A 27697-nucleotide genomic window follows, 5' to 3' on the forward strand; every position below is an offset into this window, starting at 1 on the left:
GTGTAAACATAATCTGGAAAAAAAGTCTATGTTACTGTGTTAGTGATGAGTACAGAAATTATATTTAGGTTCTACACAAAACCTCTAGTTGAATTATCAGGCAAACTACTTTCAATGTGTCCTTTGGTATAATATGACTTATATAGGAAAGATTTAAGAAATATTTTCAAATACTTCAGGTTTCATGGACCTCAGAAAAGGTGGAACTTTTTAAAATATTGAAATAGATTAAAATACTTGTACAGAGTATGTTCAATAGGTTGGATCTCTACAGGAAAAGAAAAAAGTGAAATAATTGTCTGAATAAATTGGGAAATAATCATTTGTGTTTGAATTTATGCTGTCATACATTTTCTGTGTTCATGGTGTTATGGCACAACCCAATTTCACTGTATATAAGGAATTTTTCAAATCTTGATTTTTATTTCATTCAACATTCAAAATTTAGAAATTTGGATTTGCTTTGGCTTGTTTCTGGCTGTCTATATATAAAAAAAATCTGGAGAATAGTAGATACCAATAAATGGTAAATTTACCAGGCAATTTTCTTATAAACAACTACTGCAATTTGATTTCCAGCAGATTACTTTATCTAACTAGAAAAAACAGTAAGTGTCCAAGATTCAGAGCCTTGTAAGGAAAGGAAGCCCCTTTGTAACCTCCAAATGTATTATGGAAGTTTGTTTTTTTTTGTTTTTGTCTTTTAGAAAGTGTTGAGTGAGACGAAAATTTTCATTGGGCATCTTCAATTCCACAAGCATCCCCTTGTTATTTTCTCTCCAACTTTCTCAAAGTGTGAAGAGGGAGAAGAGGAATGAATATATGTATGTACAAACAAATTTTTTATACTCCGTGCAATTGACTATAAAAGGAACTTGTAAAGACTGATATTATGACCTCGTGCTTATACATATATATTGTTTTCTACATTTCTTAGATAAAGGATCAGAATTACTGAAATTATGAATATAATGGCCAATATAGTTATGTAAAATTTTTCATGTGAAAAGCAGTTTATATATCATTCATTTGAAAATCTTCAGGTTCTAGTTACATTACAAATAAAAAATTGTACTGGCCAATCATGCTAGACCACCCTTTTAAGAAAATATTCCATGAATTGTGGCAACTTTCAAAATGCCTAAGCAAATGTACTATGTCCTACAATACATTTATTAAAATGTAGTACTGTTATTAAAATAAATCATTTTGCTTTTACAACATTTCTCAGGGTAAAGATAATAGAATGGTTAAATAAATATTAGATAGATAGAGAGAGAGAGAAATAGCTTCTAGAATTTGTACTAACTCTTTTTTGGAATTTTGACCATAGCTCTAAAATACGCTTTAGGAGAATTTTAAAGTTTCTGATTTAGAAAAATTAGAATAAATTTTTTTTTTTAAACGACCCCATGACATCTATAGGTGATATCTATAGTCATCTACATGACATCTACCGTCCTTCCAGGTGATAGTATTTCTCTTTCTTTCTCCCAAAGTTTTGGAATTTACATCAAAATAGAAAAGAGTTAACAGCTAAAAGAGTGTATTCTTTCTAGAAAAATTTACATTTTGTTCATTCATTCATTTTTTTTTTAATCAGGATATATTTGTATACTTTCTACTTTATTTCAAGTACATTAACTTTCTGGGTTCATTTCTTTATCTTAAAATGGCAATAGTAATAGTTCCTACTTCACTGAGTTATTGTGAAAATTAAACAAATAAATATCATAAAGTGCTTAGAAAAGTTCCTGGCACATAGTAAATGCTCAATAAATGTTAGCCGTTATTATACTTGCTATTTTTATTATTATCTTCACATTTTGATCTCTCCGGGTTTATGGTGTATCTGCTGTTTGACCCTAACATTCTCAATAAATGTCTAGAAATCAGCTTGAAATGGTTTAAACATAGTACCACCTGAAGGCAGGGTGAGGTACTGAGAATTTTCTACTAATGTATTTATGATGTTAATCTCATCTCTTCAGAGAGGAATGTCTTCTGCCCTAGAAATTACATTTTAAAACTTTTCCCTGGAGGAAAAAATTGCAAAATTCATAGTACCCCAAAATAACATATTTTTTGTAAGCCCAGTACAAACTTGTACATGCAATGTCCCAAACATTATTTTGGGGGCTTTCTCAGAATGAATTCTTAAGGAATCCCTGTACCTATCCCACTCCAACAGAAACCACAGTGACATAATAATCTAGTGCCTTGTTACTCAAAGTGTGGTCTGTGGACTATCAGCATTACCATTAGCATCTCCTGGGAGTTTGTTAGAAATGAAGAATTTCAGACCCTGCTCCTGGCCTACTGAATCATAATCTGCATTTTAATAGGCTCCCCAGGTGATTCACATATACAATAAAGTTTGGGAAATACAGATCTAGTTGAGGTTCAGCTTTTTTCCTAGTGGGCCAGGATAATTTCAAATATTTTATGAATAGATCAGAGTTTCTCTAACTCTGCACTATTGATATTTTGAGCTGAATAATTCTTTGTTGTGGGGGCCTGTCCTATGCAACGCAAGATGTTTAGCAGCATCCCTGGCTGCTACTCACTAGATGTTAGTTATACCTGTTGTGACAACCAACAATGTCATTGTGTTAGTCATTATTATACTTGTCTTTATTACTACCTTCACCTTCTGATCTACCTGGCTTACAATGTGCTCTGTTTGATTCTGACATTGGCTAACAATGTTGTTTTGTCAGACAATGTTTGATTGCTAAATGTCTCCTTGCGGGCAAAATTGCCCCTTGTTGAGAATCACTGAAATAGACCTGCTAACTTTGCTAGGTTCTTCATTTATGCTAAAGTCAGAGTATGTGATTGAACATTTTTTATTGTTGTTAGAATCTATTTTATCTAGTGTATTATACAAGAATAAGACTTTGAAACATAAATTTGATAAGATATTACCAAACTTGATAATATGTTATTACTCTTGATTGCTTTTAAGTTTTCTGCTAATGGTGATAATACCTGAACCTCTTCTTGTGATCAAACAAGTAGAGTATGAGGCAGATAGAAGGATATAGGGCAAAGTCAGACCTACTAAATGGTGAGAATTAAAGGAAGTAAAATGGGCCTAGTTTGGAGTGGCATCTAGTACCTTTTCTCCTTTTGTTCAGAGTCATAGAGGCACAGAATGTTGCACCTCATAACATCTTTCCATCAACATTAATTTCCAGGACTTCATTTGAATACAAAAGCCAAAAAAGATTAATTCATGAACCTAACAAATTTTTAGTAAGCACAACTAAGAACTTGGCATAAAGCATCTGCCTTTAAGGAATTTATGGGTGATGATAAATTGAGATCCTAATTCCGCCCATTCCCAACAACCTGTTCTTCCTGCAGCACATTTCAGAAAACGGTAACCCCACCCTTCCAATCACTGAGACCAAAATCCATGGAGTCATTCTTGCATCTTCTTTCTCACACATGCCAATCCAATTCTGTAGGAAGTCCTTTTGACTTGACTTTCAAAATATATTCAGAATTTGAATACCTCCATGACTACCACTCTGTCCAAGCCACAATCCCTGGATTAACACAGAATCTCCTAACAGTTCTATTTCTACCCTTGCTCCCTGGGCTAGTCTCATTATAGAATCTAGAGTGATCCCGTTAAACTCTGAAGTCAAGTCAAGTCATCATTTCTCTGTTTAAACACTTGAGTGGCCTCAAACTGCAGAGAAAACAAGCTAAAGCATTTACAAAGTGAGGCCCAACATCAACTGTCCACCTCGTACCTGTCAGCTACGTAATTGCTATGACTTCCTCTTTCTCTGACCACAACTCTGGCTTCCTCGATGGTCTTTAATGCACAATAGTGTGCTAGTAAAGATGTAACAACAGGCTCTTAGGAGAAAAAGTCCTGAATTTTAGCTGACTTCCATAATGTAAGTACTCCCACCATGGCCAATTTTAAGCTACCACTGCAATGTCACAAATTGTGGAGTTGAGAAGAGGTATTCAGTAGCATATCAGTATATAGTATTTCCATCATGCAAACACTACTAATATAAATAATCTCAAGAGCATAGGTAATGAAGTACAACAACATAATTAGGAAGTGATGAATTTTGAGTATTTATTTCCTTCATTTTTAATATAATTTATTTAATTTATTTAATTTAATTTTTTTATAATGGTTGTGTTTGTCAACCAGCCTACAAGATTCCTGAAAATTTAGCAGTTGACTTCCAGGAGTCAGTCAAGCTGGCTCTAGCACATCACTGTAAATAACACACCAAACATGCTCTTGTCTCAGAGCCTTTATTTTTCCATCTGCCTGGAAAACACTTCTCCCAATGCTTGCAAGGGCTTCCTTCTTCATCTCCTTCAGATCTTGACTGTTATCTTCTAGGTGACTTCCTCAGACACCCTTTCTAAAATTGCACCCCCCCCAACTCCCTATTCTAAACCCTGACTCATTTTTAACTTTAGCACTTATCACCATATAAAACACTATTTCTCTGATTTATTTGTTATATACTTCCAGTGTCCTCCATTAGACTCAAGGCTCAATGAAAGCAGGGATTTTGTAGGATTTGCTCCCTTTTGAATGCTCAGTGACCAGCAAATAGTGGGCTCTCAATATAATATATATATATTTTTTACTTCCTTTTCTGATTTTCATTGCTTAATACATAATGGTATGTTTATATGTGAAAGAAATCGCATGTCTTTCTAATCTACAAGTACCAACTTTACCTTCCCTAACTTGTTTTTTTCTTTTTTTACTTCTTATATATGCAGACTCTAAGCCCTAGCTCATTATTTTTAGTTCTGGCTTAGAAACACTTCAGCAATAACAACTCTGTGGCTCCTTGTCCTGCTTGAGAATGATCCTAGTTAAATGATACTTCAGTTCTCACTCCTCCATGAGTAAGAGACCCATTGTTGTATGTTACCTCGGAGAACTGTATAAATTTCTCAGACAATCAAACTATAACTCCCAGACCTCGCAGCCTATGTTCTCTAAAAGGCAGCAACTCACTTTCAGACAATTGCTGATTCTGCTCCTGACCTATTTAAGGTTTCATAGATGCCATACAGATTATTTGCTAAGGTCTTGGACTCATAGGAGTTTAGGTCCACAAATAAGAGTATTCATAATTTTCAATAAACATTCTCAATACTGTAAATTGAAGTTTATGGGAATAAATTTGCAACCTGGACTGTGCTTCTTCAGGTCAATTTTTCATTGAAAAGAGTATCCCGTCTCTCTCACCTCATGCTTCAGCAGTTTTACTGTTGTCCAAGTTATATTGGTCATGTTTTTGAAATCTAAGGTTATGATGTGATGTACTGTTTTACAGAGCATTTTTAAAAGCAAATAGAAAAACAATTTTCTATCAGATAGTCACAAATAAATTTTTCTACCAGTGCCTCCTTTCAGGCTTTACGAAGTCACGCACATTCCCCAGAGATTCAGTGGAGGAAAAAGCCCATGGAATTGTGAATTTGTGTTCAATCCATGAATACACCCAGTAAGTCAGACTCATGGTATGTTCAGTCTAAGTGCCCATTTTTTATGACTGGTGGAAAGAAGTGCAAGTTGAAGGGCACTGCTGCTGTATCTCTGACAGCAAAGTGGTATCAATTTTCTCAAAAAGAGTGAATTAACCAATTCTATTATTAAAATAATAGATTTATTGCATATTCTTTTAAAAAATTACTACAGTATATGGCATTTAATCTTATTATTTGTATATTCTTTGAAGAGCTCACAGTTAGGTAAGATTGCCTTCAGAGCCAAAAGTCCAAATTAAAATGCAAAGATTTCTCATTTGACACTGGTGCAACCTTAATAGCACATGTCCAGAGCTTTGATAGGGAATAAACAGGTAATGTACATATTGTAGTGGGTATGTAAATTGACACAATATTTTTAGGGGACACTTTGGCAGTACCTACCACAATAACAAATATACAAGGCCTCCAACACAGTAATTCCACTTTTAGGTTGTTAACTTAGAGATATAGTCACCAGTGTGCCCAAAGATAAATGTACAGGAGTATTCACTGCAGCATTATTTGTTATAGGGAAACTGGAAATAATCTAATTGTCCTCAGTAAGTGAATGGTTGAATCATTTATGATACTGAGCAGATAAGGAAAACTATGGGGCTGTTAATAAGGATAAGGTGAATTTAAACTTTCTGACCTGTTAAGTAAAAAGCTTTAAACTTTCTGACCTGTTAAGTAAAAAGCAAGTCACTGAACAAATGCATAGTAAAATGTATGTTGAACAAAACACAAAGTAAATATATTTGTAAATAGAAGATATTTCAAATCATAGGTACTACGCCCTTAATGATGATTATCTCTGGAGTGGAAAAGTAAATAAGGGAGCATATGAAGAGGAACTTTCACTTTTTACTGTAGATAACTTTCTCTATTGTTTGAATTGCTAAGTGATCATGTATAACTTTTTAAATTAAAAATTATTAAAAATTAGAAATACATGACAAGTCATAGAAAGAAATTTATGAGTTCTATTTCTCTTATTTCTGATGAATATTATTGTTTTGTGAGACAATATGAATTAGTAGAAAACACAAACATGGGTTCTAATTATTGACTCAACTACTATGGGGTAGTGTGTATCTGTGCATGTGTGATATGCGTGTTTGGGGTGTGGAGCAAAGCTAGATCTGCAAAATAACAACTATCTCACAGGGCTGCTGTGAGAATTCAGTGAAATATTGTACAAAAAGGTCTTTAACAGTCTGCTAGACAGCAGGCAGGCGCTCAATACAGTTTACTTACATTTCCTCATTCTTATCCCATTCCAAGGTTTGAAATTTGTTTGATTCCAACAAATGAAGGTAATGAAAAAAGTATTATACACATGTCAGACCTGTGTTCTGAATCTGTTCCTGAAAATACAGTGATCAAACACAATTATTTGCCCTGTCATTTCCTTTCACACTTCTTAATGTTTATTTTGAATACTCCATTTTAGCTGACTCTAGGCAAAAAAACGATGGGCTAAATATATCTGATTCACTATGGTCACATAGATATGACCTTCTGGGGGTAGATTTAAAAATGAGATTGAAAGAGCCAAAAAAAGGAACGACAGCAAACTGAGACCATTTGAACTTTACAATCCATAAAGTGCTTTATGGATCAAACTCCTCCTTCACATCCATTTGATTCTTACATGGATGAGATAGACATAGATGATATCAACCTCATTGAGTGGGTGAGAAAGAAACTGGGGCCCAAAGAGAGGAAGGGATTGGCCTAAGGTCTGAGGAAAGCCAAGCCTTACATCTAGTTTTTATTCCTATTGTTCTGCCATCTAAAAATTTAGTGACCTGATCAAAGAGCTGAAAATTGGAGGAAAAAACTTTTTAAAAAACAGGACAATTCGTTTTTCTGGTATCAAAATGTAAGAATTCCAAATGGTCAGTGTATATCATACATATATTACGGTTTGATATTATCTAGTTAGGCAATGAAAAAAAACCTTAGGTGTGAAAGTCGTCCAGTATCATTTTGGTAAATTTAAGTATTATTAGTGGATTTTTCTTTATGTTGAGGAAGTTTTCTTAAGTGGTGTTTTGGTGTTAGCCGTTGTCCATTGTGAGGGAAGAGTTACTGAAGAAAATTGTGTAGATTTAATAAACCATTTAACAACCTCTTGGTGGCAGAATGGACCAAGGAAACTTTGGTGGGTTGCTTGCTGTTTCTTAAGCAAAGAACAATCAGTAAAGCAAAGAACAATTGGTAAAGTTAAGGGCACTTGGGGACAAACGAGAAGCTACCACGTGAAAGTCCACGTGCGTGTGACTTTCATAGAAAATATTATTTGGTGATGAAGGGCAGCTATATGAAAAGAAAAACCAAAGGTAGGCACAGATCAAAGGCACCTGGTGGGAGGCAGTTGCGATGTTAAACTATAATTTCTTAGTTTTGAGGAAGGGTTGATTGTTGAAGCAGCCAAATTCCAGCCCGGGGAGACGCCAAGGTAAAATTTGAAGACTTGCCCAACAACTAAGTATCTTTTCCAGGTCGCTGAGATCACGAGGCGCCAAAAGCAAACGCCTCCACACTTCACCTCAACCTCTTTTACGATTATTCTTCCCCACAACTCCCTGCCTCAGGGCTTTAAAATAGATTAGACACGTCTGGGGCCTACACTTGGCCTCGGTGTGTTCTCTTGGTTTGTTTCCATACACCTCCCCACCTCGGATTAAAAAAACTGGGTGAGCCCACCCTTTCCGCAACGTAGCCCCCATTCAAGGGGCAGGTCCTCAATCCGGCGGGCTAAGGCCCCGCAGGTTGGCGGGAGCCGGCGGGGGCGGGCCGACGCGGGTCCCGGGAAGCCTAGAAAAGAAGCCGCGCACCGCGCGCCGCTCTCAAACTCGCGCCACCACCAGCTCACGAGCGGCGCCCCACCCTCTCCGTCACCAAAGGCGCCCAGCCAATGAGCGGGCCGAAAAGGCCGGGCCTGCGGGCTAAGCGCTGAGAGAGGAAGAAGCGGGGAGGGGCGGGGGGCGGACGGGAAGTCGAGGGCGGGCTGCGTTTGATTGACGGCTCACTCGAACCAATTCTTCGCGCGGCTTCTGTGCGCTCTCGCTGCTGGGCTCAGCTCTTCGTCCCACCTCCTCCTCCACCTCCACCCCTCTCCTTGCTCCTCTTCGACCCGCCCCTCTTCCCCTCCCCCACTCTGCGGGCAAATCGCTGCTGGAAAGAGGCGGGGGCCGAAGCGGCGGGCTCGTGTGGAGACTTGAGGCGGGATTGACGGGCGGTCTGGCCAATAAGAGGTAGGCTGATGGCGCGGCTGTGGCTGGAACCGACCAATGGGCGGGCGGGCTGGGGGCGGAGGCCCAGGTTCCAAACGCTCCGCGGCGCCATGGGCTGAAAACTCAACCGAGATGGAATCTCCCAGTCTGAACCGGTTTCAACCGGTTCCGAGTTTGAGGCACTAGGAGGAGGGGGAGAAGCGGCTGCAGCGGCCGCGGCAGGAGCAGCGGGAGCTACAGCATCAGCAAGAGCAACAGTAGCTACAGCCCCGGCGGCGGTGCCTGTTCCAGTCTTTGCTGCTGCAGTCCGTGCAACCACCCAGAGGGGGAGGGGGGAACCACCAGTCGCTGAGGAGCAGGAGAAGGGGGAAAGTTTAGGCGAGCCGGGGTGGGGGGGCCCAGCGCCGGAGCCGCGTGAGAGAGGGAGCCGTATTTGGGTAGGGGGAGTCGGACTGCAACTGGCAGCAGAGCGTCCCCCGACCGTGTGGACTCTACACCCCCTACTCCTGCCGCTCCTGCTGCCGCCTGTGGCTGGAGGGTCCCCCTGGGGCTGAATCTTTGGGACTTGACCCCGTTCCCCTCCCCCTTTCCTCACTCCCCAGCCAGGCGGGAGCATTTACTCCTCAGATTAATTCTCCTTTTTTTGGGGGGGGCGGGTGGGTGTGTGTCGGGGGGAGGTGTCCCTGAAATAGTAAATTTTGTTGAGGTATTTCTGCCCTTATCCTTTTTTTTAATTTCCTTTTTGAAGGTGGGAAAACTGTGAAACCCACCTTGATTTCCTCCCCTCTCCCCTCTCCCCACCTTCCCTCGCCCTAATCCCCCGACAAGGAAGGAAGAAGCAGTTGGTTCAATCTCTGGGTAAGTCGACTGTGTTTTCGGGGCCGGGGGTCGGGCGGCGGCGCGGTCGGGCGGGAGGAGGCCGGCGTGGGGTGCGGCGGCGGTCGCGGGAGGAGAGCCTGGGAGGCGGTGGCGGGCCCACAGCGGAGCCTGCGATTGAATGGAGCCGCTTCTGCCACTGGGGGATGGAGGCGGGGAGGTGGCCGCTGGAGGGGAGCGCTTGCTGGGTCATTCGCGTGTGCGGGTGGCGGTGGAGGAAGACAAGGAGCGTGATAGTGAAGCAGGGCCCCGGGGCGGGGGGTGGAAGGGCTTCCCCAGCCCAAGGGACTGGAGAGAAGTTGGGGTGATTTCAGGAACATCTCTGTAAATTATTAGGAGTGGAAGTTTCCAGAAATATTTAGTGCAGCAGCATTGAAACGTCCGCCTGCATCACGTGGCCGCTCAGTGGAGAGCTTGGGATCGGGAGAGGGAGGGGCTGCCGAGTCCCTGCTCTTCCTGCAAGAAAACTCAAACATCTTTCTGGATTTTAGCAGAGTAGGGTTAGAAGTAGGAAAGGCTAGTTGATTTTTTAGAGCTCTGCAAATGAGGTTCCGTGCCGTAGTTTGTTTTCGGGGGCTTGAGTATGTTGTGATCGAATCATTTACTGCTGGTATTGTACCGTGGATGCCCTGATTCGCCTTCATTCCGATGTCTCTTGAGTTTGGCGTGGGTGGGAGGAAGTGGTGTAGTAGAGGAAACATTAAAGATTTGTCCAGCCAGGACCTCCTCTGATCACGCAGAGGCCATGCTGCCTGGAGAATGGGGCGGTGAACTTCGGGCGCCTGGTGTTTGCCTCCTCAGAGTATGGGCGGGGTGAGTGCGTGCTCCAGTATGCTATAGTTAGAAGTGCCGCAAATCGGTTCGGGTGGGAAGCGAGGAGAGGGCGGGCTTTAGCGAGGTGTGTTTCTACTGAATGAAGCAAGCGATTGCCCACACACCTAAGTAGCAGTCTGTCTCCTTGTAACGACTTTTTTTTCCCCCTAACCTGAATAGTAGTTATCATTAAGCGTTAAGCAACGGTTATGATTTTATTGTTTTTGTATAGGAGCTGACAGTGTGTAGTTTGCTTGCCTATTAAGTTTGAAGTGGCAGTGAAGGTTTTTTGGTAGTCACTTGTAGCTCAGCACGTTCTGGATAATCCCTTGTATATGCTATCCAGTGAGTAGATTTTAGGAGTGAGTACCCAGAGGGAAAAAAGCGTTTGCGTTGTCACCTCTCGCTATGGCTGTTTGCTTTGTGCCTGATTGTATATCTTAAGCGTGCACTGCTATTAGTGGAAAGAATGTTTTGGAAGCTGTTTGATTTGGGGGACTAAATGTGCTTGGCATTGACCAGAAAGCCGCCATTTCTGTACTACGTACAGTTCAAGAATAGGTAGCTCGTTTCGAACATAGCCGCTAGTTATAAGGATGGCAAACTCTTCTGTATTTAGCACAAGCTTCTATTCTAAACCTGATTTTTTGCAAGAATTTAGCTCGAATAACTTTGTGAGGGCAGTGTACTTGAAAATGTAACTTTTTATAGTTTATTTTTTGTTTTGACTAATAAATTATAGGTATAGGGAGTGGGGGGAAAGTTTGTGCAATTTTTAACCAAAAAATCGAAAACTTAATATGTAGATCTTGGTGCTTTGTGGATATTGCTTCTCAGCTCCAACTTTAAAAATTGGCACTTGAAGGGAGGAAATTTACACATTTATTTGGAATATATTTCCTCTTTTATAAGTATTTAGATCAAAGATTTTTTTGTGTATGTCAGGTATTCAGTATTAAAAACACACTTAACTGCTATAAAGGTTTTTGAAGTCTCAAAAGTTTTATTGTTAGTATTGGATCAGAAGATGGGGGTAAGAATTCTTGAATTCTTAATTTCTCGGTTTTTACACTGTGTACCTTAAACTGGTTCATCTTTTTGACTTCTAATTTGTCATAACTGACATTAAATAAAACATTTGGTTTAAAATAGAAATTGCTGCCGTTATTAAGAACATTCTTAAATTGCTATAAAATACCCAAAAAATCCTATCATTCTAGTTTTCCCAAACATAGTATAATCAAATTAGCCTCCTATTTCCCGATCTTGGAAGGCTTTTAAAAAGGAGACTTGGAGATGACCATCCAACTTTGTTGGGTCTAAATACAGTAAATCATCGGTTCTTAACAGGTTTCATGCATGGCTTTCAGAGTGTCCTGAATCTTCTGTAATTGTATACAAAATTATGAGTTTTTTTAAATGTGGCAAGAGCTATCCTGTTGTTTGATTGTGAGGCTTCTTTACTCCAGAAGGGTTAAGGAGTACTGATTTAGCCAGTTAGACTTGAGTGGCACTGACTTTGAAGAAAAAGCAAAGGAAATTTTTTTATACTGGGCAACAAAAATGTGAATGTGTGCCAGCATCTTGGAGTAGGATCCTCTTAAGGAAAACATTGCATAGGAACCAGTCAATTTTAGCCAGTACATTGAGGTGAAAAACTCACTTTTCTGTTGTGATAAAATTTGTTTTTATTTGGAAAATAGTTGGCAAACTTTTACACTTATCTTGCCAATGGATACCTGGAAATTTTTTTTAAAAATCTTGTTTGATGTATTACCATAGCTTTCTTCTAGACTATATATATTCAGGGAATTTGTACACATAATTTTAATCCCCAAATTCATTTGAAGGTTGAAAGGAACAAATACAGATGGTTTAATTGAGTGTAGAAACTTAAGTTTTGTAGAGATTAAGGATACCAGATTTAAGACTTCCTGCTAATCATATGTACATAGCAAAACTTGTATACCACATTTAAATTTTAGCATCTTCCTAACTTTTCAGCATTTAAAAAATTAAGGTAACATTAAATGAGGGGAAGTGAGTTTTTACTGAAATAGAAGATTCTACTTATGAAGGGGGAAGATATGCCCATTTGAACTTCATTTGTACTTAAAATTTTGAGATCGAGACTTTGAACTATATCAGTTTTTAGAGCCATAAATATTTAATAATAGATTCACTTTAAAGAACAGGTTAGGGTAACTTTATATAAATGTTAGTAAAAAGAATAGTTTGATTTTTCTGGGGCCTAGAAAAGTTGGACCCTAATAACTAAGATAGTTATGGAGTAGCTCAGTACCTTCAGCTTATATTTGCTTTTACTATTTCAGTGTTTAGTTAAAGTCTTTAAATTACTCGTGAAAATATTTGTGTGAACATGGTTGAAATAAAGTTAGGAGTAGAAAGTAATTGATGATATGAAACTTCATAAGCACCTTAAATTTTTTTTTCTGTATTTTCAGTAATCTATGCCAGCAATTATGACAATGTTAGCAGACCATGCAGCTCGCCAGCTGCTCGATTTCAGCCAAAAACTGGATATCAACCTTTTAGACAATGTAGTGAATTGCTTATACCATGGAGAAGGAGCCCAGGTAAAGTAGCTGTTTTTTTCAGTACTATAACATCGCACTGTAATGAAGTTGTTGGGTTATGAGTATAATTTTAAATTTTCACCTTTCTAAAAAGTATTCCTTAGTTTATATTGCAATTATTAACTAATGAGAAATAATCTGGAGAAAGAAACTGCATTATATTTTGACCTGGTTAGAGTGGGATATTTCGGAATATTCTTATACTTGTTCTGTTCTTAAGAAACCTTTACCCCATTTAATAAAAGAGCCCGACGTATTGTTTTGTAGGTATTAAAAGTTATATGTACAATATATATGATATATGATATAATATGTATGTAGTTAACATTTGGAGTTAATATGATTCGTCTATCTTTGAAACATTTAAACTACAGAAGTACTTCACAGATATATGTATTAAAAATTAACAATATCTTCACATTATATGAATTTTAGCACTTTTAAAAGTGATATTATTAATGTAGAGAATTATCTTACACATAATCCATGTTTCATTGTTAAGTTTTGGTTTTTTTGGTTTTTATTTTGTTTTAACACCCAATGGAAAGAGATGATACAGGAATGTTTTGTAAATTTTTAAAATGTGAGTTACAAGAAACTGGGAAACCTTGACTCTTTACTCTGTGGAGTTAATCACGTGGAGTGTTAAATGAGTAAAAGTTTCTTTTCTATTGGATGAAAACTTAATAAAGAAATTTTCAAGGAAAAAGGACCATGAAAGTTGTATGAGTGGGAAAAAATTACTCTAGTAATTTTGTAAGCTTGTTAGCCCAGTTTTATACTCCTAGTGGCTGTTGATCAGTGTTCTTGTCTCCAAAAGCATTCTTGAAAGTTACTCCATCTTTATTTATTGCATATATCATGTAGTTGCTTCCTTGTGCTGTGCTTTCAACATGGAGTTTTAAGCTTCATTTCGTTCTAACATGAATGTATGGAAAGCAGCTGCTTTTAGAAGAAAGTATGGAAGTAAGATTGAAATGCATGAAGTAAAGTTGGGTGCATCCTCAGATATATTAGAAGCACAAATCTGTAGCCATTAGGAGAATGGGTATTTGTCTCACATCATTCAATTACTACTGCTGTTTAATCTTTGTCCTCGTTTAACCTGGTTCACAGCATTTATAAGTATTATTTATTTATATATATGTATACACACACACACACACACATATTTTTAGGCGAGGCAACCCTTAGATTGCAAGGACCTCGTCAGTTTACAATCCCTTATTTTTTTTTAATTTTTTAGGCCCACAGCACCTGGTCTTCCTAGGTGGTCTCTCATCCAAGTACTAACCAGGCCCGACTCTGCTTAGCTTCCGAGATCAGACAGTATCGGGCTTGTTCAGAGTGGCATGGCCATAGACTCTAAGTACTATGAACAAATGAAGAGACCAGTGTTCTAAGCTTATGACTGAGAAATTGCAGTAATTTTTAACATGAAAAGTAAATTGTAATGCTACTCTTAGAATGTTTATCAGTATCGAGATTTAATAATTTGTTTAAAATTTTACTTTTTGCCAAAAAGTAGATTTAGAAAAGTATTTATAAATTCTGTCTGTTTATAAAGGCAGAATTAACCTTTCCAAAAGAATGCGATGTCTAGGTGTCCCGTTAGACAAATCAACTGCATAAAGATAATCAGTAAACTGGTATTATAGGTAAGGAAACAGGCTTAGAGCTTAAAGTCAGTTAAGACCCTCTTTTTCTAAAGCGTCATGTCTCTAAATTTCTAGTTCAGTCTGTTTTTCATAATCATCTCTTTGAGAGGGGGTCTTACTTTGAATAAAAAGTAGAAAGCTTAGTGGAAAACGTGCTTTTAGTGTTAGATGTCTTAATTTTATTTCAGTAAGTTTTCTGGTCAGAGTGTCTCATCTAAAAATGTGTCACCAGCCTTGCAAAAAGATTGGTGGATTAGTGATAAGGTTTGTAAAGCACATGTTATGGTGCCCAGTACTTAGAAGGAATTCTGTTGAAAGAGTACTTTTGGAAGTATGAAGATTTAGCATGTGATGTAAACTTATTTTTTAAAAACATGGTTTGTTTTTTTACTGGCCTCATAAAATATATGCAAAAAATGGCAACTAGAAATTATACTAACAAAACTTTTTAAATCAGTTGTAAATAGCCTAACTTTTTAAAAAGGAATATGTAATTTAGGGGACAAAATTATTAGATGGATGGCCTTTTCATCTATAGACAGAACTTTTACCTAGATGGGGAATGTAGTAGGATATTTAGCACTCTAACATTTGGATTGTCTGCTGTTAACAAGCATTTTTCTATTCGTAGCCAAGTAGGCATCCAGGGAAAAAAGATATGGAAGAGTTAGGTGTTTTCTCTAATGTGTTAAGTATCTTGAACTCTTAATCTATTGCTTAGCAACTAGAATACTTTCACCATTCAGTTGGTAACAGGGAGATGCCAGATTTTCTCCCTCTTTAGTTTCCTTTTGTGTCTTTTTTAACCTCTCCTGGAGTTTTAAGTTAATAAAAAAATATTATGTAAGGATAGTGGGATTGGGGCAAAATAAAGACACTGGGATGCAAATGCCAGAAGTAATGTTAGAGAGTAAAATTACGAATACAAAGACAACTGAAAGGAGAGAACATAACGTGACAGATTGAAGTGAATGATGATAATGTGGGAAGTATTCACTTAAGTGTGGAATGCTCATCTCTTGAAAGATCTGAGAGTAGTATCTTGACCAGATAACTTTTACTAGGCATGGATTTTTTTATATACCCTATATCCCCTTGCTAGTTGTTAGTTACTATTTCATGAGCAAGTCTGTTGAGTTAGAAATGAATATCTAATTAGATATTCTCAAGGAGAGAATCAAAACATTGTTAAAATGTGCTTTGGCCCTAGATAACTCACATCACTATTCTTTTTGCCTTTTGTCAGTTATTATATAACTCAGTTATAGCCCCTTAAGCTATTAGTCCCTTAATGAAATGGAATTAAAAATAAAGAAGTGTGTGTGTTTATAAAATTGTATTTTACAACCTTACACTCTAGCTTTAACCCCAGACCCACAGCTGAAACCCAGGCAGCTGATTTTTCTTTTATATTCAGTGATGCTTCTGGTGTTAGGGTACAGAAACACTACCTAACTTAGTGGGTATGTATTTCTCAAATGTTTTCTTTAAAACACTAAGCAGTATATGTTGCTGGTTTAATTAATGGGAAAAATCATGAATGTGATATTATAACTGCTACCTGAGAAAAAGAATTCTTAACATCAAAGCCAAAATAGGAATATGATTTTTTTCCCTATGTTCTGGAATAAAAACCAAGTTAGAGATAGTGGTGTCTGTGTCAGATGGTTGAAAGAAGAATGATTCTCTTCCCTCTTTGATTTTTCTTTATTTATATCCATAGACTAATGTACTTGATCAAGGATTTAATTCTAACGGAAGAGTCATTGACAAATTTTAAAAAACCAAACTTTTGACTTACAACATGATAGAAAAAGATAATTAGGGAGAAACTAGTTGGGCAACAAAACAGCTTTATAAGGGCAAAAAAGATTAAGCTGTCGCTTCTTGAAAAAATAACAGTAAAATTAAGTCTTTGGTAAAATGTGTTCATATCATATGAAAAACTAATGGTTTAAAAAAGCTAGATAAGTAATGTCAAGATGGCCAGCTCTTTAAAACTGCCCATTTTCAGTCATACCTCAGTAAAGCTAAGGGGGATAAAACTCAAATGGAAAGAGCACATTGCAGAAGGGTTTCTATATAGTATACTATTTACATAAAATTTAGTAATTACACAACTATTTATGAAATCTATATGCATGGCTCTGAAAATAAAGACAAGACCAAATTCATAAAAGTGATTATCTCCAAAGAAGGAACAAGAGAAAGAAATGGCACTGGAAAAAGTTATAAAAGATGACTTCCATAAGTTTTAAATCTTAAAAAGAAAAAGACTCAAGTACAACAAAATGCTCACATTAACATTCGTTAATTCTATATGTTGGCTACATAAGTTTAATATTTCTGTGTTTACATTTAAAAAGAAACAATTTTCAAAATAAGCTAGGATTTAATACAGGAAATCAGAGGACATTCCAAGAATGGGGAAAAAGGTATGTTTATAATTTAAGAGACCATTTAAAAAAGGTCTAAGACTCTAAATCTTCTGTATGTATCTATAGGTATTTGAGTCTTATTTATATCGTTTATATTTGTCTTCCCTTGAGATAACGTTTTTTTATAAAGTTTGTTATAGATACTTTGGTGACTCTTACAAAGCAAAGTTTACCTAATCTAAGTAGATGAATTTTTCTCTTGGTTTTGGTTGATTATTAAGTGCTGAGAACTCATGTCAAAGTAGATCTTTGTTAGCATTGGTTGTTTCAGTTCAGTTTTGAGAATACCAAATAAAGCAGATTACCAAAAAAAGTTATTTTGTTTCAAGGAAATATTCCCATTTTTATTCGAAGTATAAGAGTAATAACAGTTTTATTTCTATAAAGACTTTCTGGAGTATTTCTGAATGTTATTAGAATCACTGTCCTGTTAGGATTTGTGTCTTGCTCGATATCATTTTAATGATTCAGAAGAACAAGTGAGCTTAAAATTCTTCTTGTATAACATTTTAGCAAAGAATGGCTCAAGAAGTACTGACACATTTAAAGGAGCATCCTGATGCGTGGACAAGAGTTGACACGATTTTGGAATTTTCACAGAATATGAACACGAAAGTAAGCAAGTGGTGGTTTTAAAATCCATTATTTCTTCCTTTCTTCCAGTCATAAACTTTGAGGAAGGTATCTCATTTTTAGTATTAACATTTGTTATCTCAAATCACTTAATATTGTTAACTTATTTCAAAATTTAGTCTTAAACATAGAATTAATTCTTGCAAATAGTCCTAAAAATTATGAATGAAGTTTTGTAATCAGGACTAGTATGCAAGGTGGCTTTTTTTTTTTGTCTTTTTGTTTGTTTTTGTTTTTGTTTTTTTTTTTGTCTTTTTTTTGGTTTGTTTCTTAGAGTATGTATACAGATCTAAGTAGCATAAATTCTGAATGTTATTCAGATATGAAAAATAACATCAGAGAAATTATTTGGGGCAGGTAATCAATATAATACAGGTTAGGCACCTCCAACACCAAGTTAGTTGTATGGGCAGTGTAAAACCCTACTACTCTGTGGTACCAATGCTTTTAATGGGACAGCACTCAGTTTTTATTTGCAATTGAAAATGTTATAATTTGGGTCCTTTTTTTCTTAAGTTTGAACAGAAGGGTTGATCAAAATGTGTTTTGACTGTTTTAGGCTTGATGATTCACACTTCTCTTTAAACTGCCTTAAAAGTAATAAAATAACATGCATGGCATTCTGTTTAATACACATAAGATTTCCACTTAACTATACATTGTGTTAAAACAGAAAATGGCCATGTTCACATCTGTTTCTTAAATCAGACTGTGTTAATTAACAGTTTAAAAATATTAATTAGTTTTGACATCTTGTAAATTTTAGTGCAAAAATACAGTCCAGAACTTCCTCAAAGTGCTAACCTTAAGTAACATAACAGTGTTTGCCTGTTTGCTTGCCTGGTAAATTTTGCTTTTTATACTGACAGACATTACTAATGTTTAAGTTGATTTATCAACAGTATTTTTAAAAACTCAAATTTGTCTTGTGAAAAATGAGATGATTAGAGGAACAGAAAGAAAGCAACAGGTAAAGAATTCTTCAATTTACATAAATTACCAATGATTTGGTGCTAAATTTATGCACTATGACATTTGGCTTTTATGCAATCATTTTTTTTTCTTTAAAGATGTTAACACTACCTGATATTAATCATAATGTTCCATTATGTTGATTGCTTGTAATAGGAAGAAAAGGGGTGTCTTCCTGTGCAACTGACACAGCTAGGCTTTGACGGCAGGCCTCCACAAGGTCTACCCTTTTGATTCCCTTTAACTGAATTCTGTTCATCAATTGTTTTTGTTTCATGGGCGGTGGGAGGGGAAAGGGGAATTCAATGCATAAAATGAGTATTTCTAAGGGCTCAGTAGAAATTTCTACCATAGGGATCATTTCATGCATTTATTTTTTCATTTAGTCTTTGCTGTTATCTGTCCCTCATCTTCATAACTCAGCAGTGGATTTCTCAAGTCCTGAAATGTAAAGCAGAAATGTAATTATTTAGAATACTGTTTGCATTATTTATGGCTATTTCCAAAGTAGTCATTGATCATTGGCCTTCGCCTTTGGCTGTCACTTCAGATTTTTTAATCAAAATACCCATTTTCAAAGAAACGTGAATTCTTTTCATGTGTAGAGTCTTTACTGTGTAGGAGAGACTGGGTTTTAGGGTATTATGATGGTGATCTATGTATTCCTTTGACCTAACTTGTAAAAGCTTTTATTGGGCTTCTTGCCTTAGCCCCCTTGGCAGAAAGATGAAAATATGAATTGTCCCTTCTGCAAGCATTTGCTACCGTTTTACAGTTGAAAAAAAGACCAGAGGTTAGTAAGTAGGTAATTTAGGTAACAAAGTGTCAAACATGAATAAGTAAATAAATATAAGAGTAAAGGAAGGGGGGATTATCCTTCAATTAAAAAGTATAAGCTGAAAAACATTTTCCAATTACTACTTACTGGTATATTTAATGTGTGCTTGTTTTATAATGTTTTTAGAGTCTTTTTAATTAGTCGAGAATTAGCAAGAGGATGTGTAGTTCAAAGTACATTGTTTTGATTTGCTAAATAAAACTTTTGACAATCTGATTTTATGTGTATGAAATTAAAGTTTTTAAGGTAGTATTTTTTTTTAAGTTAATGTAGAATTTCAGTCCATCAGAAACTTCCATTTTTGCTTTTATTTGCATTTTTCTGAAACCTAGAGCTATAGAGAGGTATAAACAGGATAGAAAACTTCACTATTTACTGCTGATTATGAAACCCTTTAATGACATCAAATTTGTATTTTCAGAATTTGCTTTGGCCTTGTTTTATTTTGGAAGTCTTTTAAAGGAATGTTCTGCAAATGTAGGATTTGAGTTGAAATGGCAAAATTTTCCTGAAAGTATGAAATGTTAAAATGAAAGAAAACAGCAAAAACACTTACTGTTTGAGCACAATGTAGTTTGGGACAGTCTATATTGTGCTTTGGATAAAATGAGCATTCACATGATCCCTTTGGTTGAAATACTAATGCTCCTATTTTATTGTGTGATGACTAACCATTTTAAAGATGAACTCTTATTCTCAGCCAAAACTTGCAATCTGAGGTTATATGTCTGTATACAAGTGAGTTTACCTTTCAGGTATTGTAGCTGATTCTTCCCTAAATCAAACAGTTAAAACACACCACAACATATTTGTCCTTTTTCTTCTTCCTGTCTATCCACACTAATTGGTCATGGTAATAATTTTGAGTTTTAATTCTTATAGCATTATATATATTGTTATAAACATTGTTGATTATTTAGAGTGGGTAGTTAGCAGGAGGGACAAAATGGCTTGAAAGTGGTATCTGTATTTATTAACTTTCTTACTTTTTTAGTTACGACTTTTATACTAGGAAGGAATACCTGAAAGGTAGATACAGATTGCAACATGCATTTGTGTATTATTTTGACTGTGCACAAAAGTTTATCTTTAAATTAGTAGAAATAGCAACTGTAAGGGTGGGGTGAAATTTTAAAATTAAACCCATGGGCTGTCTTGCTGCTCCTTAAGTAACACACCAGTGATGTTTGTAAACACTTTATAGAAAGTATCTGTGACCATACTTTAATGCTTGGCTGAGAGCTTACAACTCCTAGAGGATGGTAGGAAGCTTGAGAGCATCCAAGCTGCTAAATTCTTAGGAGCCTGGTTGTGTTAAAGTACGTGAGCCTTTATGACTATGAGCAGTCATTTATGCTGTGAATTCATATCTGGCTGCTGCTTTTCCTTCTACAGATAAGCCCATTTGGCTGCTAAAGGGCTTTTTATTTGGTTTTTCTTCCTGGTGTGAGCATGTATAAACAGCAGGACATTAAATAGAGTAGTAAACAATAAAATGAGGAAAATGCATGAAAACTCAGTATATGGGTGAATAGATCCTTGTTTAATATATGTAATTAAACTTGGTAGCATAATGTTTTTGAAACTTTAGATGTAAATGTGTGAATGTCTGTCCATTTGTGAATCCTGAAAGTTGCCAGTCTTATAGCAGTATATTCACATGCTTCTATTCTCCAATTTTCAGTATTATGGACTACAAATTTTGGAAAATGTGATAAAAACAAGGTGGAAGATTCTTCCAAGGAACCAGTGTGAAGGTAGGAAAGTGTTTTAAAGAATTGTAAATTCAGAATTTCATTATTCCTGGCATTTTTATTATAGTTGAGTATTTGGGTAGTGGGTGTATTGAATCTAGTAGTTTATTACGCTCTAATGGAGATTACTGATTTCATCATGTGGCAGGGCAGGATGTTTATTAGGTTCTTTTTGGGGAAGAGCAGACCAGACTGGTCAAAATTTTTATAGTAGGTATCGTGAAAAATATCAGCTCAGAGGTAATTGTGAACCATATCTGAAGTGAATGAAATTCAAATATGTGCTCTTGAACATTGTTTTTAAGCTCACCAGACAGTAACTGACAAGTAATAAACATGTAACACATGGAATAATACACCAATTTAAAAGAGCAAAGGAAAAAAACAACAAAATTTAAAAATCACAGTCCCTTTTGAAATTCTGGGTATGCCTTATAAGAGATTGACATCTAAAATGAGGAAAGATCAGAAAATGAAGATGTGGTGATGTGGCAGGGCAGGATGTTTATTAGGTTCTTTACCCTTTGTACTATATTGGTAAATATAGTCATTTTAAAACCTGGGACAAGGTTAGTCCCTTAGAGTTCAGCTACTTACGTCTTTCACATACTACTTTTATTACCTACTTTATGTCACTTGTTTATCTCTGAAAAATATAAATAGGAGTCGGTATACTGCTTTTGGTGGCGTTTTCTTCTATTCATATTTGTTCCCTTTCTTTGACTGACTATTGATCTTTAAAATGTTGTTTTTCACCTGTTTTCTCATGTTATCTTTATGGTGGGATAGTCCTGGATTTACTCAGTCTGATTTAATCTAGACATCTTTCTAGCATATTTAAAGGTGAATGCGACAAGTCTTAATGGCAACATTCGTAATGTACTGTAAACCAAAGATAAAGTACGATAGTGCAGGAGGAAATAGTGCTTTCTATTTCTTTAAATGTTTTATTTGGGGTTGAAACCATTTTAGATCATGTTCTGTGACCTTAGAAACTCATAATAAGTTTGACTGTGACACAGAAATAGATCTTTCATATGTCTTCATTGCTCTTTAGGAAACTTCAGTGCAGTCCTTATTCTTTATACTTCAGTGTGGTTTGAGCCTCAAACTACTTTGGCCTTGGCTTACCATACCAAAAAAAAGATGTTTTCTTTTTTACTTCAGTACCAGCTTACTATAGTGTAATTTAAGTTCCTCTTTTGTTACTAAACACCTAGACCTCTGCTTATTAACACATAAGGATTGTACTAGATGATCTTCTCTGACCTTTTCTAGCTTTAAAATGAAGCAGTTTAAAATTATACTAGTTTATCAAAGTCACGGTTGTATTTGTTACTGACAGAATTAGAGGCTAAAGGTCTCCCTGAGGATTTGACATTTTTAGTTTTCTACATGAATGGGAGTGGTATAGTTTGTTTTTTTTTTATCATAAAGTCATAAGAATTCCCATATATTAACATGTGAGTATCCAATATACAGTATTCCAAGGGGTATAAGACTGTTTCCTTTTTAAGTCTGTCATCTTGTTTGAAAAAAAACTGGAGGGTGATGATTCTGCCTGACTTGAGAATTCTGTTTAATTCATGTGTTCTTATTTGGTGTTGGTGAAATAATTTCTTCGTTTCTCTGCAAACAATAGTTATTTTAAAAACGCCTATTAAAATTGCCTACTCCTTGCATTTCCCTTCAACACTAGTATGAAGATTAGTGGGGCGTGAACTTCTCAAAGTACCTGAAGTTACTTTGTCACCCACATATGGTTGTCATTCCATGAAGTCATTACATGGAGGAGTGTGGTTCAACTTCTAGGGTCTTTCAGAGGCTTATTGTTGGAAGAGCATGCATAATGGCTCCCAGAAAATGTTAGTGAGCCTTAGATTTAGATATGCAGCTCTAACTTTTTATGATGGATTTATTAATCTTGTTTTTAAGGTAATTGACCTCATTTGTAAAACGGAAAATAAATTCAATACTATACTAATTTTATAATTCTTTTTAACATTGTCAATCTTGGGGCCTTCTCCCAATCTTAAGATTTTGTGTTTTAGGAAATATAGTAACATTACCAAATATTAATTTTCCTTCATCCTTAAATAACTTTGGTATTGGAAATGAATCAGTATAACCCCCCAAATACTGTATACATTCTTTTTGTTTATAATTGTCATGTCTTTTAAAGCTGTCATTACCACTTGTTACTGTTTGTCCAACTTCCTTAGTATATATATTTGTTTACCTGGAGCATATATTGCTTTGTACAAAGGACTGTGAAGTACTAAAAATATATATCCTTACATCAAAGTGCTATGCGTAGAAAAATGAAATGTATGTAAAAATAATATGACCATTAAATAGGTATGTATAACGAGTGTTGCATATGCTAAAAGAAGGGACTGATGGTCAGGTTGGGCCCTTTAGAAAAGCTCATTCATACAAATTGCAACGCTTGTTGTATTTTAAAGGAAACAAGGTTGGCTGCATAAACAGCAAGCCAAAATAAGCTGCCTACATTTTTTTTTTTTTCCAGTTTAGCACTTTTATTTGATCTCAGGTTCTTGTCCATAAGCACATGTTAATTTTCACATGTTCTTTTAGAGTAATGAAATTTTTAATTTAGGCCTCTTGTGTAAAGCACTTTGTCAGGAGAACCCCTAACAATTGTGGACTAGGTTAGATGCCTCATGTGAAGTAGACTAGTTTCCAGATGGCATATTTACTATTCACACACAAACACACATACACTAGGACTGTCATTGGTGTTGAATCTCTTATTTTGGCTGCATATCAGCTTTCATTGTCCAGGTACATCCCTCCCTTTTTAAAAATAATTTTTGTACTTGGTTTAGAAAATTTCAAACCATAAAGAAGGATGGAGGAAGATACTAAGATTCCTTTATTGCTCCTTGGTGGGGGGAGGGGAAACTATCTCTGTGAAAGTATCTCTATTTTTAAATTTAAAACAAAAGATCATGTTTTAATCCGTTAGAGCATATCTTTATAGATCATTTCATAAGATAGATATGAATTTGCTGACATTGAAAAAGGAATGGCGAATTAATGAAGTAAATAGTCCAAAGTGGTAAAGTCGTAATTGGACATTTTGGAAGTTTGGTTGCTTAAAGATAGTTGGACAATTAAAGTTTCTGAGTTGTACAGTTCCGTTACAATTTAGGGAGTTGACAGACCAAAACTAATTACCCATGAGGTTTTATATAGTGTTTCCTTTGGAATGAGGCACATGGTAAATTTATTGTATGATACTGCATTAAATTATTTCACCTCTTTGAGTCTTGACTGTCTTGCCAAGGTTATTGGAATATAAGAGATGTAATGTGCTTCTAGGCGATAAGTATAAACAAACACAGAATGTGTGTTGTCAGTTTCTTTTTGCACAAAAATATCTCCATTTCTTTCCATTTCACGAAATAACCATATTCTAGTCTCAAGTTATCTTGAAAAAAAATTTCTGCAATAGTTCCTTAACTGGACTCTTTAATATTCACTTTTGTGTGTACCTTATACTATGGTCACCACAACAGATTTGGCGTATTTTTAAAACAGAACTAATCAGGTCACTCCCGTGCTTAAAATGTCTCATACTGAAGATCACATGTTTAATATGTTTGTTACCTTGAAGCAATGCTGGCTCTTAAATTTTTTCATTTATTTATTTATTTTTAAGTTTTACTGAGGTATATTTGACATACATAATAAACTACATATGTTAAAGGGTACAATTTAATAAGCTTTGACTTAGGCATACGCCTGTGAAATTACCACTATAATCAGAAACTTCATTTTTATGATTACCTTCTCCCTCTCTCACCCCTCAATCTGCTTTCTGTCACTCAGTTTAGCTAAGAGTAGACTGGCTGAATCATATGGTAGCTGTATGTTTAACTGCCCATCCAACTGTTTTGTTTTCCAAAATAGTTGTATTATTTCACGTTCTCATTAGCAGTATATGAATATGCTTCACATCTTCACTGATGCTCAGTATGGTCATTGTTTATAATTCTGAGCATTATAGTCTGTACAATGGCTTCTCATGGGTTTAATTTGCATTTTTTTTAATGACTAATGCTGTTGAGCATTCTTTCACATTGTTGATATTATTACTCCCTAATGAACAGAGATGGTGGTTGTTTCCTTTGTTCATAATTATGAAAAGAAAAATTTAAGTTTTAGGGCTCTTAAGCTTGTGTCTAAAGTAAATTATTAAGAAATTCCTTCTCCTTCTCACCCTGAATGCAATATATGTATTTTCAGTCTCATCTCATATCTGACAGGTGTTGCTACTTGTAAATTTTTGCCAGTTTTACAGCATGATGGGTTAATAAAAGGAAGATCGCTAATATTAATTATATATTTTATATCTTAAAAAACAAGGCAGTTTTCAGAGTGTTCTGGTTCAGTATCATATTTGACAGAAAGTAATTTCCTACCACTTCTGGTTAAGGTAACATTTCGGTCTCTCCAAAGTTTCCCAATTGTATTGGTTTTTCCATAAGAGGTTATTACTTGAGACTTAACAATACCTAATACTTAGCTTGCATGCACATAGCCGTAGGAAATAGAAATCACTTACAGGCAGACTTTATTCAAAGAGGGTGGATTTTAATAAAATTGATATTTTTGTTATGAGGAAATTATTAATTTTTTCATAAAATTGTGATAAAATGTATATAACTCTTTACCATTTTAAATGTATAGTCAGTAACTACGTTCACAATATTGCACGACCATTATCACATCTCCAGAATTTTTTCATCATTCCACATTGAAACTACTCATTAAACATTAGCACTATTATGCACTATCCCCAGTTTCTGTTAACCACTATTCTACTTTCTATCTCTGAATTTGCCTGTTCTGGGTAACACATACATGCATTCATGCCATATTTGTTTCTGTGGTTTATTTCACTTGGCATGTTTCCAGGGTTCATCTGTGTTGTGGCATGCATCAAAATTTCATTCTTTTTAAAGGTCAAATAATAATCCCGTTATATAGACACGCACTACATTTTATCCATTCATTTACAGATGGACATTTGGGCTGTTTTCACCTTTTGACTGTTTAAATGATGCTATAAACTTAAAATTTTAATTTCTACATATCTTTTAGAGTTCAGTATCTGTTTGAGGCCATAACCCCTTTTAAAAATGGTGAATGTTCTTGTAGATCATTCCTCTTAAAAATACTAAACATGTAGGCACTATTTTAGTCTGATTCTAGCCTATGAGATCCCTTAGTTAAGAGCCGCTGCTTTTGGATTGTTTTTAGCTATTTGTCTCTTATTTTGCTGTTGTCACAAGTATGTTACTGAGTGAGGGACAATATTCTGTATCCCTTTGGACAATAAGGGAAAGAGGACAGATATTTTAGAGCACTATATTTTACTCTGATAATTCAGTGTTGGTAGTTTAAATAGACAAATGTTCGTAATAAATGTCTTCTGACACAGGAAAAGAGCCTTTCATTTTTACATGGCTTTGATGGAGGGATATACCAAATTTTCATTAGAGTAAACATTTTAAACTGAAATTAATTGTATACTTTAAATATTGCATAGTGATTGAAACTGAATTGAATTCAATTTGTCATTGTGGTTTTACTTTTGTAATAGTGTGTTAAGATAAGGCTTTCTATTTTTAGTCATATATGAAAATTAGCCACTGACCAAGAATAATCAGAATGTGCAACTATTTTACTCACATATTGTACATATTTGTCTATGAATGCAGTTTTCTCTTAATAGGTAGAATCCTGTATTTGGTTGAAAATTTACTGCTTGGCAATCTAACCTTAGATTAGATAAGATGCTAATGTTCAACTCTTACAGTTTAAATTTTGAAAGCAGGGCTTTTGCTTCCATGGGAATATGTCGCTTGCAATATGTTGTAGTTAGTGTTATTAAATTCTTGTTTTGAAGAGTTTTAATGAATGCTCTTTATGAAAATCAGGTTCAGTAATGCATTTCTTCATTCTATCTTTAAGTAGATCCAGTATTTGAAAGATGTTCCTGGGGGATAAGATTAATATTGCTGTGTAAATAACTTGCAGGATGATATGTAACTTGTAGGTCAGTGTGGGATTTATTAAATCTCACCTTTTTAGCTAAGCTGAAGTTGATATTGTCCACTTAATAAGTTTGTATTGACTCTTTGACATTGCTCTATTTGAAATGAGACTGTCAATGACATTTTTCTTGACATTGAGAAAAGAAAGTTGGATTATAAAAGATAAATGCCATAAACTCTTGGATTTGGAAAATTTTAGCATAAGCTGCCTTCCAGTGACTAGTTAGGCATTTTTATACTAGCATATGTTGTTTTGAA

The 27697-nt window shown here is 35.6% G+C and overlaps 1 protein-coding gene and 1 pseudogene across 4 annotated transcripts in view; one reads left to right on the top strand and one right to left on the bottom strand.

Annotated features, from left to right (window-relative positions):
- Positions 1-9600: 9600 nt before the first annotated feature.
- The window catches only part of LOC105308400 (exportin-1), a 35831-nt gene continuing 17734 nt past the window's right edge, over positions 9601-27697 (top strand). Inside the window, exons 1-4 of one of the 4 annotated variants that reach the window (XM_011384356.2) lie at positions 9601-9632; positions 12929-13060; positions 17670-17771; positions 21284-21356. In XM_011384356.2, coding sequence (XP_011382658.1) covers positions 12935-13060; positions 17670-17771; positions 21284-21356 — 301 coding nt within the window. In that variant the 5' untranslated portion in view covers positions 9601-9632; positions 12929-12934. Of the gene's footprint in view, positions 9633-10442; positions 10464-12928; positions 13061-17669; positions 17772-18714; positions 18760-21283; positions 21357-27697 lie in introns of those variants that run through there. The other 3 variants (XM_023525566.1, XM_023525567.1, XM_023525568.1) reach the window with 3 other exon arrangements.
- LOC111733500 lies at positions 14306-14424 on the bottom strand (annotated as a pseudogene).

Source organism: Pteropus vampyrus, unplaced genomic scaffold (genome assembly GCF_000151845.1).
Source record: "Pteropus vampyrus isolate Shadow unplaced genomic scaffold, Pvam_2.0 Scaffold571, whole genome shotgun sequence".
Classification (NCBI taxonomy): domain Eukaryota; kingdom Metazoa; phylum Chordata; class Mammalia; order Chiroptera; family Pteropodidae; genus Pteropus; species Pteropus vampyrus.